General features: G+C 44.1%; 1 protein-coding gene across 1 annotated transcript; it reads right to left on the minus strand.

Moving 5' to 3' along the window:
• Nucleotides 1-15,487: 15,487 nt before the first annotated feature.
• On the minus strand, nt 15,488-20,245 carry LOC119300243. Its single transcript, XM_037577266.1, has 3 exons — nt 20,189-20,245; nt 19,000-20,084; nt 15,488-15,804 (listed from the first exon to the last, which is right to left on the minus strand). Exons 1-3 carry the CDS (start codon nt 20,243-20,245, stop codon nt 15,783-15,785), a joined length of 1,164 nt encoding a protein of 387 aa, XP_037433163.1. The 3' UTR covers nt 15,488-15,782.
• Nucleotides 20,246-20,616: the final 371 nt, after the last annotated feature.

Here is a 20,616-nt window from a genome sequence, read left to right on the forward strand (position 1 = left end):
GGAGATCATGGTGTCATGCCGGTGACAAGATGATCATGGAGCCCCAAGATGGAGATCAAAGGAGCTATATGATATTGGCCATATCATGTCACTATTATTTGATTGCATGTGCTGTTTATCATGTTTATACATCTTGTTTACTTAGAACGACGGTAGTAAATAAGATGATCCCTCATTAAAAATTTCAAGAAAGTGTTCCCCCTAACCGTGCACCGTTGCGACAGTTCGTTGTTTCAATGCACCACGTGATGATCAGGTGTTTGATTCAGACGTTCACATACAACGGGTGTCAGACAGATTTACACACGCAAAACACTTAGGTTGACTTGACGAGCCTATCATGTGTACAGACATGGCCTCGGAACACAAAAGACCGAAAGGTCGAGCATGAGTCGTATGGTAGATACGATCAACATGAAGATGTTCACCGATGTTGACTAGTCCGTCTCACGTGATGATCGGACACGGCCTAGTTGACTCGGATCATGTAATCACTTAGATGACTAGAGGGATGTCTATCTGAGTGGGAGTTCATAAGATGAACTTAATTATCCTGAACATAGTCAAAAGGTCTTCGCAAATTATGTCATAGCTCGCGCTTTAGTTCTACTGTTTAGATATGTTCCTAGAGAAAATTTAATTGAAAGTTGATAGCAGCAATTATGCGAACTAGGTCCATAGACTGAGGATTGTCCTCATTGCTTCATAGAAGGCTTATGTCCTTAATGCACCGCTCAGTGTGCTGAACCTCGAACGTCGTCTGTGGATGTTGCGAACATCTGACATACACATTTTGATAAGTACGTGATAGTTCAGTTAAACGGCTTAGAGTTGAGGCACCGAAGACGTTTTGAAACGTCGCGAAACATATGAGATGTTTCAAGGGCTGAAATTGGGATTTCAGGCTCGTGCCCACGTCAAGAGGTATAAGACCTCCGACGATTTTCTTAGCCTGCAAACTAAGGGAGAAAAGCTCAATTGTTGAGCTTGTGCTCAGATTGTCTGAGTACAACAATCATTTGAATCAAGTGGGAGTTGATCTTCCAGATGAAATAGTGATGGTTCTCCGAAGTCATTACCACCAAGCTGCTAGAGCTTCGTGATGAACTATGATATATCAGGGACATATATGACGATCCTTGAGATATTCACGATGTTTGACACCGCGAAAGTAGAAATCAAGAAGGAGCATCAATTGTTGATGGTTGGTGAAACCACTAGTTTCAAGAAGGGCAAGGGAACAAAGGGATACTTCATGAAACGGCAATTCAGCTGCTGCTCTAGTGAAGAAACCCAAGGTTGAACCCAAACCCGAGACTGAGTGCTTCTATAATAAGGGGAACAACCACTGGAGCAGAATTACCCTAGATACTTGGTAGATGAGAAGGCTGGCAAGATCGATAGAAGTATATTGGATATACATTGTGTTGATGTGTACTTTACTAGTACTCCTAGTAGCACCAGGGTATTAGATACCGGTTCGGTTGCTAAGTGTTAGTAACTCGAAACAAAAGGCTACGGAATAAAACGGAGACTAACTAAAGGTGAGCTGACGATATGTGTTGGAAGTGTTTCCAATGTTGATATGATCAAGCATTGCACGCTCCATCTACCATCGAGATTGGTGTTTGCGTTGAGCATAGACATGATTGGATTATGTCTATCGCAATACGGTTATTCATTTAAGGAGAATAACGGTTACTCTGTTTATTTGAATAATACCTTCAATGGTCTTGCACCTAAAATGAATGGTTCATTAAATCTCGATCATAGTGATACACATGTTCATGCCAAAAGATATAAGATAGTAATGATAGTACCACCTACTTGTGGCACTGCCACTTAAGTCATATCGGTATAAAACGCATGAAGAAGCTCCATGTTGATGGATCTTTGGACTCACTCATTTTTGAAAGGATTGAGACATGTGAACCATGTTTGTTGGTAGATATGCATGAAGAAACTCTATACAGATGGATCATTTGGACTCACTTGATTTTGAATCACTTGAGACATGCAAATCATACCACATGGGCAAGATGACTGAAAGCCTCGGTTTCAGTAAAATGGAACCAGAAAGCAACTTGCTGGAAGTAATACATTTTGATGTGTGCTGTCCAATGAGTCCTGAGGCGTGTAGTGAATATCGTTATGTTCTTACTTCACAGATGATTTGAGTAGATGTTGAGTATATTTACTTGATGAATCACGAGTCTGAATTATTGAAAGGTTCAAGTAATTTCAGGGTGAAGTTGAAAGATCGTCGTGACAAGAGGATACAATATCTATGATATGATCATAGAGATGAATATCTGAATTACGAGTTTGGCACAGAATTAAGACATTGTGGAAATTGTTTCACAACTAATACAGCCTGGAACACCATAGTGTTGATGGTGTGTCCGAACATCATAACTGCACCCTATTGGATATGATGCATACCATGATGTCTCTTATCGAATTACCACGATAGTTTATGGGTTAGGCATTAGAGACAACCACATTCACTTTAAATAGGGCACCACGTAATTCTGATGAGATGACACCGTATGAACTATGGTTTAGAGAAACCTAAGCTGTCATTTCTTAAAAGTTTGGGGCTGCGACGCTTATGTGGAAAAGTTTCAGGCTGATAAGCTCGAACCCAAAGTGGATAAATGCATCTTCATAGGACACCCAAAACAGTTGGGTATACCTCCTGTCTCAGATCCGAAAGCAATAAGGGATTGTTTCTGGAATCGGGTCCTTTCTCGAGGAAAAGTTTCTCTCGAAAGAATTGAGTGGGAGGATGGTGGAGACTTGATGAGGTTATTGAACCATCTCTTCAACTAGCGTGTGACAGGGCACAGGGAGTTGTTCCTGTGGCACCTACACCAAATTGAAGTGGAAGCTTATGATAGTGATCATGAAACTTCAGATCAAGTCACTACCAAACCTCGTGGGATGAAAGGATGCATACTACTTCAGAGTGGTACGTAATCATGTCTTGGAAGTCATGTTGCTAGACAACAATGAACCTACAAGCTATGGAGAAGCGATGGTGGGCCCGGATTCCGATAAATGGCTCGAGGCCATAAAATCCGAGAGAGGACCATGTATGAAAACAAAGTGTAGACTTTGGCAGAATAGCTCGATGGTCGTAAGGCTGTTGAGTGCAGATGGATTTTAAAAGGAAGACGGACAATGATGGTAAATGTCACCATTAAGAAAGCTCGACTTGTCGTTAAGATGTTTTCCGACAAGTTCAAGGAGTTGACTACGATGAGACTATCTCACTCGTAGCGATGCTAAGAGTCTGTTGGAATTATATTAGCGATTACTGCATTATTTGTGAAATCTTGCAGATAGGATGTCAAAACATTGTTTCCTCGACGATTTTCTTGAGGAAAGGTTGTATGTGATACAACCAGAAGGTTTTGTCAATCCTGAAAGATGCTAATAAGTATGCAAAGCTCCAGCAATCCTTCTAAGGACTGGAGTAATCATCTCGGAGTTGGAATGTATGCTTTGATGATGATCAAAGATTTTGGGTGTATACAAAGTTAATGAGAAACTTGTATTTCCAAAGAAGTGAGTGGGAGCACTATAGAATTTCTGATGAGTATATGTTGTTGACATATTGTTGATCAGAATGACGTAGAATTTCTGGAAAGCATATAGGGTTATTTGGAAAGTGTTTTTCAATGGAAAACCTGGATTAAGCTACTTGAACATTGAGCATCAAGATCTATAAGGATAGATCAAAACGCTTAATGGTACTTTCAAATGAGCACATACCTTGACATGATCTTGAAGGTGTTCAAGATGGATCAGTCAAGGAAGGAGTTCTTGCCTGAGTTGTAAGGTACGAAGTTAAGACTTAAAGCTCGACCACGGCAGAACAGAGAGAAAGGACGAAGGTCGTCCCCTATGCTTAGACATAGGCTCCACAGTATGCTATGCTGTGTACCGCACCTGAAGTGTGCCTTGCCATGAGTCAGTCAAGGGGTACAAGAGTGATCCAAGAATGGATCACAGGACAGCGGTCAAAGTTATCCTTAGTAACTAGTGGATTAAGGAATTTTCTCGATTATGGAGGTGGTAAAAGAGTTCGTCGTAAAGGGTTACGTCGATGCAAGCTTAACACCTATCCGGATAGCTCTGAGTAGAGATACCGGATACGTATAATGGAGCAACAATTTAGAATAGCTCCAAGTAGAACAGTTATTTGGAATAGCTCCAAATAGAACGTGGTAGCTACATCTAGGAGATGACATGGAGATTTGTAAAGCACATACGGATCTAAAAGGTTCAGACCCATTGACTAAAACCTCTCTCACAAGCAACATGATCAAACCCAGAACTCATTGAGTGTTAATCACATAGTGATGTGAACTAGATTATTGACTCTAGTAAACTCTTTGGATGTTGGTCACATGGTGATGTGACCCGTGAGTGTTAATCACATGGCGATGTGAACTAGATTATTGACTCTAGTGCAAGTGGGAGACTGTTGGAAATATGCCCTAGAGGAAATAATAAATTAGTTATTATTATATTTCCTTGTTCATGATAATCGTTTATTATCCATGCTAGAATTGTATTGATAGGAAACTCAGATACATGTGTGGATACATAGACAACACCATGTCCCTAGTAAGCCTCTAGTTGACTAGCTCGTTGATCAATAGATGGTTACGGTTTCCTGACCATGGACATTGGATGTCGTTGATAATGGGATCACATCATTAGGAGAATGATGTGATGGACAAGACCCAATCCTAAGCATAGCACTAGATCGTGTAGTTCGTATGCTAAAGCTTTTCTAATGTCAAGTATCATTTCCTTAGACCATGAGATTGTGCAACTCCCGGATACCGTAGGAGTGCTTTGGGTGTGCCAAACGTCACAACGTAACTGGGTGGCTATAAAGGTACACTACGGGTATCTCCGAAAGTGTCTGTTGGGTTGGCACGAATCGAGACTGGGATTTGTCACTCCGTGTGACGGAGAGGTATCTCTGGGCCCACTCGGTAGGACATCATCATAATGTGCACAATGTGATCAAGGAGTTGATCACGGGATGATGTGTTACGAAACGAGTAAAGAGACTTGCCGGTAACGAGATTGAACAAGGTATCGGGATACCGACGATCGAATCTCGGGCAAGTGTCGTACCGATAGACAAAGAGAATTGTATACGGGATTGATTAAGTCCTCGACATCGTGGTTCATCCGATGAGATCATCGTGGAACATGTGGGAGCCAACATGGGTATCCAGATCCCGCTGTTGGTTATTGACCGGAGAACGTCTCGGTCATGTCTGCATGTCTCCCGAACCTGTAGGGTCTACACACTTAAGGTTCGATGACGCTAGGGTTATAAAGGAAGTTTGTATGTGGTTACCGAATGTTGTTCGGAGTCCCGTATGAGATCCCGGACGTCACGAGGAGTTCCGGAATGGTCCGGAGGTAAAGATTTATATATGGGAAGTCCTGTTTTAGTCACCGGAAAGGTTTTGGGGTTTATCGGTAATGTATCGGGACCACCGGGAGGGTCCCGGGGGTCCACCAAGTGGGGCCACCAACCCCGGAGGCTTGCGTGGGCTAAGTGTGGGAGGGGACCATCCCCAGGTGGGCTGGTGCGCCCCCCACAAGGGCCCAAGGCGCCTAAGAGGTGGAAAGGGGGCAAACCCTAAGGGGGTATGGGCCTTAGGGCCCATCCTGGTGCGCCTCCCTCTTCCCCTCCCCTCTTGGCCGCCTCCCCTTTCCCATCTAGGGCTGCCGCCCCCCTAGGGGTGGGAACCCTAGAGGGGGCGCACCCTCCTCCCTCTCCCCTATATATAGTGAGGCCTAGGGGCTGCCCATGACACGTGATCTGATCTCTGCCTGTTGGTGCAGCCCTCCCTCTCTTTCTCCTCATATCTCGTGGTGCTTGGCGAAGCCCTGTAGGATTGGCACGCTCCTCCATCACCACCACGCCATTGTGCTGCTGCTAGATGGAGTCTTCCTCAACCTCTCCCTCTCTCCTTGCTGGATCAAGGCATGGGAGACATCACCGGGCTGTACGTGTGTTGAACGCGGAGGTGCCGTCCGTTCGGCACTAGGATCATCGGTGATTTGGATCACGACGAGTATGACTCCATCAACCCCATTCTCTTGAACGCTTCCGCTGAGCGATCTACAAGGGTATGTAGATGCACTCTCCTTCCCCTCGTTGCTGGTCTCTCCATAGATAGATCTTGGTGACACGTAGGAAAATTTTGAATTTATGCTACGTTCCCCAGCAGTTAGATGGTATTGAAGAGGAATACAATCAGTCAGATTGACTATGTAATTATAATTGACATGTGTAATGCCTTCTAGCCGGATTGTAGATCGTTTTTCATGGCCGACCTTTTCGCTTCAACCTCGGGACCTGATGGTCCGGAGTGTGTCCGAATACCCTCGCGGTTATATAAGAACCGGGGTATGCATGGAGACCAGGCGTAGGGGTCATTAGTGCTTGAACAGACAAGTGCCCAACTAGTTATGTTATATTACATGGTTAGTAAGAAACATCTTCCAGGGAGAATAGTTCCGTTAGGGGTTCCTTTCCCTGGGAGGCATGCCCTAAAGTGCATGTCCATTCTGCGAAAAGAGACGCAGGAAAAACATCTGGGGGCGTATAGATAAATAAAAAAAGATCATCTTTAGTTCACCGACCGAATATTCCCTTAAGAACGCTAGCTTTCGGCTTCACCCAGTCTGAGGTACACATCCGGCTGACCCGGCAGTAACAATCGCAGAGGTGCTCCCTTTACCACCTAGCCGAACAATCGGGAACGTAGGGGTAAGCACAGGAGCCAGGCAACCCAGCTTGGCCAAAACTTAAGTCATATCTATGCATATACTGGCGAATAAAAGGTACATGCGGAAGTGTGACGCATGTGTTGGGCATGAAAGCCCGTATAAGCTTCTATTTAAAGAAGCCCACAGGTTTAATGAGCGCGGATAGCGCGTCACTGTATGTGCCTTTAAAGGCTATAGGAGAGAGAAAGAGGAGAAGGAGAGAAATGTAAGACAGAAAGTATATAAAAATGGACAGAGGAAGGAAACGAACACAGAGTCCGGCGCGAGGCATAGAATCTTCGGAGGCGGGCTGCGTTCCATGGGTTCGGCTCGAGTTGGTTATCCGATGCATCTCGCAGGCGGTACGCTCCACCAGTCATGACTTGGTCAATTATGAAGGGACCTTCCCACTTGGGCTTGAGTTTGTCCTTTTTCTTGTCCGGCAGACGTAGAACTAGTTCGCCAACGTTGTAATTTTTGGCCCGTACTTCTCCGCTTTGGTATCTTCGAGCCTGCTGTTGATAGAATGCGGAACGGGCTTTTGCCATGTCACGCTCTTCCTCCAAGGCGTCCAAACTGTCCTGCCGATCGAGCTCGGCTTCTCTTTCTTCGTACATGCGCACTTGAGGTGAGTCATGAATTATGTCGCAGGGCAGAACTGCCTTTGCACCGTACACCATGAAGAATGGTGTGTATCCGGTGGTGCGATTCGGCGTGGTCCGCAGCCCCTAGAGTACGGAGTCGAGCTCCTCTACCCAGTGCGTATTAGATTCCTTAAGGGACCGCACTAATCTGGGTTTGATGCCGCTCATGATAAGACCATTTTCACGTTCGACCTGGCCGTTAGTTTGTGGGTGATAGACGGAAGCATAATCGAGCTTGATGCCCATGCTTTTGCACCAGAGTTTTACCTCGTCGACTGTAAAGTTCGTGCCGTTATCAGTGATGATGCTGTGGGGGACGCCGTAACAGTGTACAGCCCCGGATATAAAGTCCATCACCGGTCCGGATTCGGCCGTCTTAATAGGCTTGGCTTCTATCCATTTGGTGAACTTATCAACCATGACCAGTAAGTATTTTTTCTTGTGGGTTCCGCCTTTAAGGGGTCCAACCATGTCAAGCCCCAAGACCGCGAAGGGCCAAGTGATGGGGATAGTTTGGAGGGCGGTGGGTGGCATATGGCTTTGGTTTGCAAAAGGCTGGCAACCGACGCATCATTGGACTAAGTCCTGGGCGTCTGCTCGGGCCGTCGGCCAATAAAATCCTGTACGGAAGTCCTTGCTTACAAGGGACCGAGCTGCAGCGTGATGACCGCCGAGTCCGGCATGAATTTCAGCCAGGAGGTTCCGCCCTTCCTCTTCGGAGATGCACCTTTGAAGGACTCCGGTAGTGCTTTTCTTATAAAGCTCTCCCTCATGGACTTTATAGGCTTTAGATCGCCGCACTATGCAGCGTGCCTCATTTTGGTCCTCGGGGAGTTCCTGCCTAGTAAGGTAGGCAAGGAATGGTTCTGTCCACAGAGCAATGACGGCCATTATTACCTGGGCTGAAAGTGTTATTTCATTGGCAGAGCCTCCAATTATGTCAGAGTGTTCGGTGTCGGGCAGTGCGGTTGGGTCCGGGCTGTTATTGCCGGGTTCCCCTTCCCATACTACGGATGGCTTGAACAGCCTTTCCATGAAGATGTTGGGGGGGACTACATCGCGTTTTGCGCCGATGCGTGCCAGGACATCTGCCGCCTGATTATTTTCCCGGGCTATATGGTGAAATTCGAGCCCTTCGAACCGAGCTGACATTTTTAGGATGGCGTTGCGATAAGCTGACATTTTAGATCCTTGGCATCAAAGTCTCCATTTATTTGGGATATTGCGAGGTTCGACTCCCCGCGCACCTCTAGGCGTTGAATGCCCATGGATACTGCCATCTGGAGACCATGTAAAACGGCCTCGTATTCGGCTGCGTTGTTGGAGTCTGTGTACATTATCTGGAGTACGTATTGAACTGTGTCTCCTGTGGGGGACATCAAAACGACGCCAGCCCCTAGACCGGCCAACATTTTGGAGCCGTCGAAGTGCATGACCCAATTTGAATATGTGTCGTACTCTTTAGGGAGTTCGGCCTCCGTCCATTCTGCGACGAAGTCGGCCAAAACTTGCGACTTGATAGCTCGCCGTGGCTTGTAAGTTATTTCGAACGGGAGGAGCTCAATGGCCCATTTTGCAATCCGGCCCGTCGCGTCGCGGTTGTTTATAATATCGTTAAGTGGCACTTCCGAGGCTACTGTTATTGAACACTCTTGAAAGTAGTGTCGCAGCTTTCGGGATGCCATAAATACCGCGTACGCAATCTTTTGATAATGCGGGTACCGTGACTTGCACGGAGTAAGGACAGTGGACACATAGTAGACCAACTTTTGAAGGGGGAATTTGTGTCTGTCCGTTTCTCTCGTTCGACGACGAGCACTGCGCTTACGACCTGATGGGTTGCTGCAATGTATAACAGCATTGGTTCGCCAATGTTTGGCGCGGCCAGGACTGGGTTTGTTGCCAGGATGGCTTTTATTTCGTCGAGTCCGGCCGTGGCTGCATCCGTCCACTCAAAGTGTTCGGTGCGCCGAAGGAGGCGGTAAAGGGGTAGGGCCTTTTCTCCTAAGCGGGAGATAAAGCGTCTTAGAGCTGCCACGCATCCGGTTAATTTTTGTATTTGTTTGAGGTCCTTCAGGATATCCAATTGTGACAGAGCTCGGATCTTGGATGGATTTGCTTCAATTCCTCTACCGGATACAATGAAGCCCAAGAGCTTTCCGGCTGGAACGCCGAAAACGCATTTTTCCGGGTTGAGCTTGAGGTCATATTTTTAGTAAGAAAATTGTTGAACTAGTTTATTTAGGTATATGAGATTTGAACTAGTTCAATAATTAATATAACTAGTTTATTTAGGTATATGAGATTTGAACTAGTTCAATAATTAATATAACTAGTTTATTTTTAGTAAGAAAATTTAGGTATCTGAGATTTGATGATCTAAATAAAATATTATTTGTTAATGAGTTTTTCTGTTTATTTAATTTTTTATATATTTTGAGTTTATATAAATGTTAGATTAATGTCGAATGTTAGATGAATTAGATAGAAAAGTTAAATATATAGTAATGCCAATTGTTAGAGATGAATATAGTTAGATATATTAATGTCAAATGTTAGATGAATATATATTTGGCTAGATATTAATTAATGTTAGATAGTAATAGGTGTTTAATGTTTCACCTATATGAACATAGGAAATGTCATCTGACGACGAAAAAGATTTCATTATGTGCGAACACTGTGAAGACCAGCGCGGCCTGTGCGACAGAAATTTCCTTGTTGATGGTAGGCGCTTCAGCATCAAGCTGGATGAGACATTCAAAGTTGATACAGTAAGTCACTTTGTCAATTATTATTTGAATGCAAAACTTATGCTTCATTTTCTTCAACTTATAATTTTAAGTTTTCACTATTCTACTAGCGCATCCCCTGCCATGCAAGAATTTTTGTCTTGGATAAGATAGGTTTTAGTGCTATAGATGATATGGAGGTAAAGAGAGTTTACTTGAAGACGGAGCATGGGTATACTTTCAACGTCAAATTATATAATGGAGAAACATACGCCCATTTTGAATGCAAAACTTGGCAAGCACTATGCAAGGCTTATGCATTTGAGCCTGATATGGTTATCACCTTTGATATTCGTCCGGAAGATGATATTGAAGGTAATATAGACATCTGGGTCAATGTGCAAACGCCTCCAGTTCTACCATTATGTGAGTTTTTCTCAACCATGCATGCATATGTTTATGTCTTTGATACAGTTTATTCAAAAATAGTTGACAACTAATTTGTATTGTCAGCTTATTTCGGTTCAAGCAAACATGTCCGGTGCTTGGTAGACAGGACCTACTACTGCCCCGGGGCTCAACTAAACTGCGAGGAGATAAGTCATTATGTTTCATGGCTTGAGGATCTTAATACTGTCAAGACAAATTTTTTTCCTGAACTTAGAAATGTTAGTACTCAAAACGTGCGACCAATGGTGATCGTATTGAACTACGGTCACATCTATAATCGAAAGATGGTAAGATTTTAACTATTTGTCCTTAATTAGTGCATCTTTTGCATACATTATTTTTGAAGCTAAACTTTCATTGCTTAGTATATTAATTACTATACGATGTTCTTCAAAAGGGACTTCCGATGACAGTTGTGCTCAGTGGATCGAGACTAAAGGTGACATGTCAATGGTTAGCTTACGACCAAGATATCCTACATTGCACATGAGTGCATTCAGGATTTCTGAAAGCGAAGAATGCTTAATAGTGAAAGACTGGAGCAAAATTGTTAACGATCGCAGAGAAGTACTAGGGGGCAGCAAGGAGAAGCGCAACCCAAGATTAGGAGACAGATTCATCTGCATGCTCCAGTATGATGAATCAGGAGAGCTATACATGTTCTATGCTATTCTACCTGAGAGGGAGCAGCAGGAGTAGCTACTAGTTCATGCTCTTAATTAATTAGTACTTGTCTCATGTTCGTGTCCTGAACTTCGATGTTGGTGATGATTATGTTGAACTCGATGATATCTTTGCTTCTATTACAAAGTGAATGTTTCCTCTTTAAGCTAGCCAGTGTTGGTGATGATTAGATAGCTAGCGGTAATGACTATGATGATTAAATAGTGGTAATTAGACGACTACGATGATTTTTAGCTAGCTAGAGTTTATTTATTTATTAATATGCGATGATGATGATGATGATGATGACGACTACAACTCATTATAACGTAAAACAATCCTAAATTAAATTGATAACACAAATTTAATTGAAAAATACAAAATAAAATAAAAACCCACAAACATTTAGTACCGGTTGGTGTTACCAACTGGTACTAAAGGGCTCCCGGCCCCCGGAGCTGGCTCGTGCCACGTGGTTTCCCTTTAGCACCGGTTCATGCTGAACCGGTACTAAAGGGGGGGGGCTTTAGTGCCCACACTTTAGTGCCGGTTACTAAACCGGCACTAAAGGGCCTTACGAACCGGTGCTATTGCCCGGTTCTGCACTAGTGATTAGGCTCCGAGGAGCCAAGTATGACAAACATGGGTCTCATGACTCAACATACAGAGCATACAAGAATCAACCGGAAGCATAAACATGTCTAAGTGCAGACAACTACAAATGAAAAAGGCTGAGAAGCCTGACTATCTACAAGACCCTCCCAAGGGTACAAGATAGTAGCTGAGGTAACAAGCTAAACATCGAAGTCCATGCGGAACTACTAGTGAGACTGGAGTCTCTCTACAAAACATAAAATAAGAAAACATGAGTACAAATGTACCCAGCAAGACTTACATCAGAACTAACTACATATGCATCGGTATCAACAAAGGGGTGGTGGAGTTTGACAGCAGCAAGCCAGCTTTGACTCGGTGGCTATCCTGAACTACGACTGCAATTAACTCTTTGAGGTGGTGCACACGAGTCCACATATTCACCATACCAATACACCACTATGGATCCGCTCCCGTCTACCTACGAGAACGCCATCCATAGCAATCACGCTTATCTTGCGAGTTTTAGAGTATCCACTTCAAGTTATCTATGAACTGTACAGGCAACCCAGAAGTCCTTTACCGCGGACACGGCTATTCGAATAGATGATGTTAACCCTGCAGGGGTGTACTTCTTCACACATGCTCTCACCACTTATCGCTGTTTACACGACATGTACTCGACAACCTTCAAGCGGAAGCCCAACGAGGGTGTCGGCCATGGCCTGACTAACCACACAAATCCCTAGTCCGGCCGAGGTTTCCACTTACGGCCCCGAAAGTTGTGTGCAGGGTTCCCAAGACACCAAACGGGCGACCTGGTACACCGTGCCACGTGCCTACCGCCTCACAGCCCACCCCTCGGGTGAGTGCTGCGCACGGCCTCCAGCATACTACGAACACCAGAAACTACTTGCAACTCCTGGACAGATGACAGGGGCAGTTAATAAGTCGAGAGGGTCCATTGGTTTCGGGCCCAACATGTGGTAGTAGCTGTTCATGGATCACAAACACAGAACTCAGTTCCTGAGGACGGCTTCAATGAGACAACCCACCATGTACTCCTACATGGCCTCTCACCGATACCTCTACCAAATCATGTTCACACACTTAGCTCTCAATAGTAGGACATGTTCACACATTCCAGTTCATCCCCGATGAATCAACCCTGACTCAACTCTAAGCAGTAGTAGGCATGACAAACAAGCATGTATGAGTAGGCACATCAGGGCTCAAACAACTCCTACTCATGCTAGTGGGTTTCATCTATTTGTTGTGGCAATGACAGGTCATGCAGAGGGGAGGGGTTCAACTACCGCAGCATGTAACAGTTGAATCGTTGTTGTCCTAATGCAGTAAAAGAGAGCAGGAGCGAGAGAGTGGGATTGTATCGAGATGAACAAGGGGGGTGGGGTTGCTTGCCTGGCACTTCTGAAGATAGTATAGCTCTTCATCGGTGTCATCGATCACGTCGTCAGAAACATCGTCGACTAAGAGGGAACAACCACAGGCAAACACGAAAGGAACCACAATCAATGCAATGCACATTCATATGAATGATATGTCATATTAAGGTACTGAATTGACCTAGTGCAACAGTTAGTCATAATCATTTATTCCATAATCAAACCTATAGCAAAACCTATAGCAAATTCCAACTCCAAAACTAATTACCATTTATTCCATAATCATGAATTGTCCTATTCAGTGAGGTTAACTTGTTCAAACATGCATGAAAATTCCGTATTCAGATTCTTTGAATTTTTCTAATAATTTTTCATATATAAACTATATCATTTGGAGTTACGGTTTATTTTCTATGATTTTTAGAAGTTTAAACAATTTTTTGGATTTTATAATTTATTTCTGAAATATAAAATCGCCAGAAAATGATTATGAGGTCAGCATGATGTAAGCCTGGCGTCAGCAGGTCAACTGGGCTGGTCTGGGTCAAACCTGACCAGTGGGGCACACTGGTAAGTGACTCAGGGCTGGTTTGGGTGGATGACGGGTGGGACCGGTCAACGTTGACTTGGTCAAAATCAAAGCTGACATGTGGGGTCTATTAGGATTAAACCACGTCTAGGTGTGATGACCAGCGTGTGTGTGTATGGTGCATGCTGCAGGCTAGGAAATTAGTTAGTTTGCATGGATAAGCTAGCTAGAGGTGTGGCTGCGTGCTGAGTCATGCATGCATGGGCTGTTGAGAGCAGTCGAGTCCTTCGCGTGATATCGTTGTGAGGGGTGGCCGGGCCGAGCGGATCACACCGTGCCAGAGTGTGTGTGTGTGCCGGGGCATAAAAGACCCCCTGTATTGCTGATTGCAGTGTGGTATGTGCCACCAAGCGTCGGTATGAGCAGCCATGTAGCCACTGTAAGGAAGAAAAGGATTGGGGCGTTCGTGCGCCCGTGGCGGCGTTCGTGCACCGGCCGGAAAATCTTTTGTCATGTTGTTTAGAACATCCTTTCCTATTCAAGATTTTGTTAATACTGCTGTCATGTTGTTTCTTCATCAAGTGTTTCTTGAAAGTTGACATAGTTTCTTTGAGAACTTGTATTGTTTATTTGAACAGATCATTGCCAGGTTTTCATGCGCATTTTTGGTCTCATATTTTGCACCCTTTGCCACTATGATGAATTTCCTTATAGCAGAAACAAAGTTGTGTTTTTCTAATTGAGTTTTTTGTGGTACAGGAAATCTTGATGATCGTAATTAATTCAGCGATGGATGGAAAAAGTTCATGCTGAAAACTGATCTAGGATAAATATGAATGTGCTCGGTGCATTTCATTTCAACGGCACATGACACTGCATCTCTAGTGGAACTGTTATTTTGGTATTAGGTGTGGTGAATGTTTTTTTGAGCTAAGTGAGGATAGATTAAAGGGTTTTTTATCATTTATGCCACTAATTGTGTCTCACTGCTCAGTTTTGCCACTAGAAATTACAAACGCTCAAAAATGCCATCGTTCCATGAGATGTTTTCTCAAAAATGCCATTAGATATCTGAAAATTGCCATCATTCCATTAGATGTTTGCTCAGAAATGCCATTAGACATTGTTATTGTCAGGTCAAACTCGTTGACCATGTTATATGACAAAATACCCCTATACCCACATGTCAACTCTATCTATCTCACAATGATAAGTGTAGACCCCACTTGTTAGGAGTAAGCAAGCGAATAATTTTAGAGAAAATAAGAACGCTATTAGGATTAAGTGGGACCCATATTTTATTGTAGCGAGATCGAGGGAGAGCTGACATTCCAACAATTGACTACTTATATTTAGGAACGAAACATACGGATGTATATAGACATATTTTAGAGTGTAAATTCACTCATTTTGCTCCGTATGTAGAAAAACTTATATTTAGGAACGGAGGGAGTACAAGTGAGCATGAATTGTGCCGTTGCGTATTAGAACTTATTAAAGCCTGATTCACATCATTGTGCTCAATAAAAGGAATGAGAAATATAAAGGTCAGTGGGGAGCTTCCCTCACTATCATAATTCCTCAAAAAAAAGGAATGGAAGAACCCCCAATAGAAAAATATTGGAAGATCTCTGTAATTAAGACATTTTGGCCTCGATAAGAAAACCAAAAATAATGTCTAGCACTATTTTTTTCCTTGTGCTTACCCTCAATTCAATTTTTATGAAAGAAAAGATATTCAATCTCATACTTTTAACGCTAAAACATATGATTAAATGATCCAGAACATGTAGCGTTACTCCAATAGATATTCATCAGTACATCATCAAACTGTTCTGCCTGCACCGCGTCATTGACAAACAACATCTTTGATTTGAGCAGCCGCAAAGTGTTCACCTTTAGTCACCAGATTACAGGTCTTCATATTGCAGACTTGCATTTCAATGAAGTTATCTCAATGTTGTCCCATGCCATCCCTTTAAAAATAGAAATAAAAATAACTCAGATATATACACCATCTGAACATCTGAGTATGTTGTTTGCGAACAGTATAAACAGATAAGATGAATTGTCACTTGAAAAGGGTAGTTTAAAAAAAGACAAACAAGAAAGACAAATGGCATTGCAGTGGAGTATATTGGTAAAGAAAATAGTTCTGCACTCAATATTAATGCAAATGCAATTGCATCATATATTTGACATGGATTCAGATGGTAATGTCATCGCCTAGCTTGACATAATATTCAGAACACCACATAGCCATGGCGTTGCGGTGTGGCCTCAATGAGCAGGCACATCCTCTGGTAAGGACTACAACTGACATGCAGGGACTGGTAGCAAACATGCTGCAGCCAGGCATAGTGTGTGAGTGTGTGTGTGTTCATGTGTAACAAGAGGCTGAACGCGGCGACAGGGCAGCATAGTCGAGAAAAAATGGAGTCCTCACCATAGTCCAGCCGTACCAATGTCAGATTAGGCGTGAGAGAATGAAATGAGGCATGAGAGGATAGAGAAAACAATCAGAAGGGTTGTAGCCAGAATCAAGAGTAAGACAGTAACATGAGAAGGCCAGCAAAGCTAATACTACAGGGGTTTTAGCTAATGGCACTCCCGTGTAAAGAGAATGGCTCACTGGCCCAGTACTGGCAGAGCTTGAGCATAATTCAAGAGGGGGCCATTACTCGAAGGGAACCAAATTAATAGCATTTTCTTCGATGGATGGAAAAATTAAGGGGGGAGGGGGGAATGGGCCCTGTTGGTCTACACTAAGCTCCACCATGGCCAGCACTCAGTTAGACGATATAAAAGTATATGCCATGGTTTTTAAGGCGTCTGCATTAGGACGCTTAGGCGCCCTGGCAGCGCCTTGGAAATCTGCCCACTTTAGGCGCTTAGTCTGCCTTAGTGCTCAGGTGCCCGCTTAGGCGTCAGAGCAGGGGTAGAACGCCTTAGGACACTTTACTGCCTTAAAAACCATGGTATACGCTATCTCAAACAAAAGGATTCTAATAGAAACAGCCAGAGATGTGACCTGATTGACCCAAAGTAAACCAAAGAAATTTTGCCAACAGAGAAGTATGTGCTAATAAAGCTTCATAGACGCTTGTCCCCCCTACAGAAATTAGAGGACAATATAGTTTTATGCTTTACAACAGCAATCAAAATAATGTGGTTCCAAGAATTCACTTCAAAATAGCACCATGCTAGTGGCGATAGAAGGCTGCTGAAAGAATTACAGTCCCATTTGTACAGATAATGGACAATCCCATGTAAAGAGCAAAAGATCCAATAAGGAGAAATAGAGTACTCTAGACTCTAAAGGAAAACTTGATGGCAGAAGGACCAAAGCTTATACTCACTCATTTCGCTCTGTATGTAGTCCATATTGGAATCTCTAAAAAGGACATATATTTACGAACGGAGGGAGTCCATATTGGAATCTCTACACAACTGAAGCAGCTACAACTCAAACACTGGAACAGCCCAACAGAAGATTCAAGGCAACAACATATTAAATGCTTCAATTAATCTATATATATAGAGAGAGAGAATAAAGAGAATGGCTCACTGGCCCAGTACTGGCAGAGCTTGAGCATAATTCAAGAGGGGGCCATTACTCGAAGGGAACCAAATTAATAACATTTTCTTCGATGGATGGAAAAATTAAGGGGGGAGGGGGGCATGGGCCCTGTTGGTCTACACTAAGCTCCACCATGGCCAGCACTCAGTTAGACGATATAAAAGTATATGCCATGGTTTTTAAGGCGTCTACGTTAGGACGCTTAGGCGCCCTGGCAGCGCCTTGGAAATCCGCCCGCTTTAGGCGCTTAGTCTGCCTTAGTGCTCAGGTGCCCGCTTAGGCGTCAGAGCAGGGGTAGAACGCCTTAGGAGACTTTACTGCCTTAAAAACCATGCTATACGCTATCAAACAAAAGGATTCTAACAGAAACAGCCAGAGATGTGACCTGATTGACCCAAAGTAAACCAAAGAAATTTTGCCAACAAGTATGTGCTAATAAAGCTTCATAGACGCTTGTCCCCCCTACAGAAATTAGAGGACAATATAGTTTTATGCTTTACAACAGCAATCAAAATAATGTGGTTCCAAGAATTCACTTCAAAATAGCACAATGCTAGTGGCGACAGAAGGCTGCTGAAAGAATTACAGTCCCATTTGTACAGATAATGGACAATCCCATGTAAAGAGCAAAAGATCCAATAAGGAGAAATAGAGGACTCTAGACTCTTAAGGAAAACTTGATGGCAGAAGGACCAAAGCTTATACTCACTCATTTCGCTCTGTATGTAGTCCATATTGGAATCTCTAAAAAGGACTTATATTTACGAACGGAGGGAGTCCATATTGGAATCTCTACACAACTGAAGCAGCTACAACTCAAACACTGGAACAGCCAACAGAAGATTCAAGGCAACAACATATTAAATGCTTCAATTAATCTATATATATATATATATTACTATAACACAGCAACACTAGAGGACATGCAACGGCAGAAGGCAGCAAAATAGAAACTTTGGGGCAGGAGTAAAGCAACAGAGAATAACATAGGGAAAACAACCCTGATTAGTAGGATGGTATGGGTCAGTCACTGTGCAGAGAGTTGACAATGAAAGAAGGGGACACTTCAAAGTGATTCATACAGGGAGCAGACAACATGCAGTAAGCTATAAAGCATGCACCAAAGCCAAAGTTCTTTGAGAATCCTACACCGAATGCAACCGGGCAGCATGTCTATTGCACCATAGGTAGGATAAATAAGGAAAAACACCAGTGTTTACCACTACAATATCCAACAGAAAGCTAAGCAAAGGCAACCATGTTATATAATACTCCCTCCATCCCAAATTACTTGTCTTAGATTTGTCCAATCAATATAAGACAATTAATTTGGGACGGAGGTTGTATGTATGTAAGAGTGTGCGTGAATGACATCAATTAAGAAAGAAGTTCTTTGAGAATCCTACATGGAATGAAAAACCAGGCAGCATGTCTATTGCACCATAGGTACGATAAGTAAGGAAAAACACCAGTGTTTACCAGTACCGTATCCAACAGAAAGCTAAGCAAAGGCAACCATGTTACATAATATGTAAGAACATACGTGAAAGATGTCATTTGAATATTAAGGGAGCTTCTTGTAGCCAGTTACCTATTCACCTTTTGAAGGTATTTGGAGAAGACAGTTGAAAGTTGGGTGGTATTAGAGAACTTGTCTTCTACATTCACATCAGTACATGACTGCAGATCCGCATGGTTCATGTCAACCATGATCATCCACTCCTTGCCATCAAATTCCTTCGCCCTCAGCAGGCAGCACAGAACACCCGGGTCATCCATGCTGATGACTGGGAACTCAGGAAGACGCCGAGGTAAGCCCAGACCTCGGTAACGAGGTTGTGCCCAGAGACAATCCAGGTTGATCTCACAATGCACCTCCCACTCGAAATTGGAGTTCAACGTCCAAATGGTGATTTTGTGGGTTAGCTGCTTCTGCCGCCGTTTGCTTCTCTTAGGAGCAATCCCTCGCCAGCCACTGTGGACTGTCTGATGAAAGTCATTGTCAATATGGACATAGCGCATCATGCCTTGGCTGATGGACACACTTCGGAACCTCCCTGGGAAGTACCTCGGGAATCGTGCGTCATCAGGGTATTTGATTCCTCCAGGAAAAGGCACGAAGTGGAGCACCGGGGAGTCCACATTTTTGGAGAAGTCGCATAGCACAACGCCGCTGAAGTAGTCCACCCAGCAAAGGAAATGGCCATCGAAAGCAAACACATCATCGGTAAACCAGAGGTCAGGGAGCTTATCAGCAAGCACCTCGGTGATGATTCTCCACTCGTTGGCGCCGGAGTTGAAGACACAGAGTTCAGCACTAGCGCCCTTTTTCTTGAGGTGGACATTGAGGTCGGCAATGATGTAGCAGTGCTCCACTTTGAGCTGCAGAATGCCGGTGGTGAACTGATGAGCCAGGAACTGCTTTGTGCTGCGCCGAGGAAGCTGCTGCACCGGGGGGGGGGAGGAGCAGAGGCCGTGTAGACGAACAGATTTGGCGGAGCGTCGAAGTAGCGAATCCGGTCGGGGATCGAGATGTCGAAGAGGACAAGGTTCTTGTCGATTGCCCGGACGAAGGCAAGGAGTTCTTCTGAGCCTTGTCTCTTCGGCCAATGGAGGTTGAAGTAGGAGGACCCTGGAGGAGATGCGAGGGTGAAGGAGACGAAGCGGGAGTGGCCGCTGTCAATCTTGACTGGAGCGGTGGTCTTGTTCTTGTTGACGGCCTCACCAGCAGCGTCTAGGTCGTCGTGGCACCGTTTACGGAAGATGCGTTCCAGCATCACCCAATCGGGGAAGACGACGGTCTCCTCCTCCGGCTTTGGGGCGCCTCCGGTGGCCATGGCGATCGCGATCGGAAATAAAGCCGCCGCCCTAACCCTAACCCTAGTTTTTGGTGGAGGAACTAGTGGAGGGGGAGGAAGGAAGGGCGACAGACTCAATATTATACCGTCTCATTGGGCCATAGACGCTAGAAGGGCGATTTAACTAGAAGGGGCGGCTCATTGGGCCAGGAACTCAGTCGCACGCACAAGCGAACGAAGCGGGCCGTCTCGTTGATGTCCCTCCTTTCTGAAAGAAGTCTATTTTTCACCCTCAAATGTAGCCTGAGGGACAAATACCCCCTGAACTCAAATTTGGTATGATCTTAATCCCCAATTCCTTAAAACCGGGTACTCCCCCTTAGGTGGTTTTGCATCAATTTTAGGCAGTT

Source organism: Triticum dicoccoides, chromosome 5A, assembly GCF_002162155.2.
Source record: "Triticum dicoccoides isolate Atlit2015 ecotype Zavitan chromosome 5A, WEW_v2.0, whole genome shotgun sequence".
Taxonomy (NCBI): Eukaryota; Viridiplantae; Streptophyta; class Magnoliopsida; order Poales; family Poaceae; genus Triticum; species Triticum dicoccoides.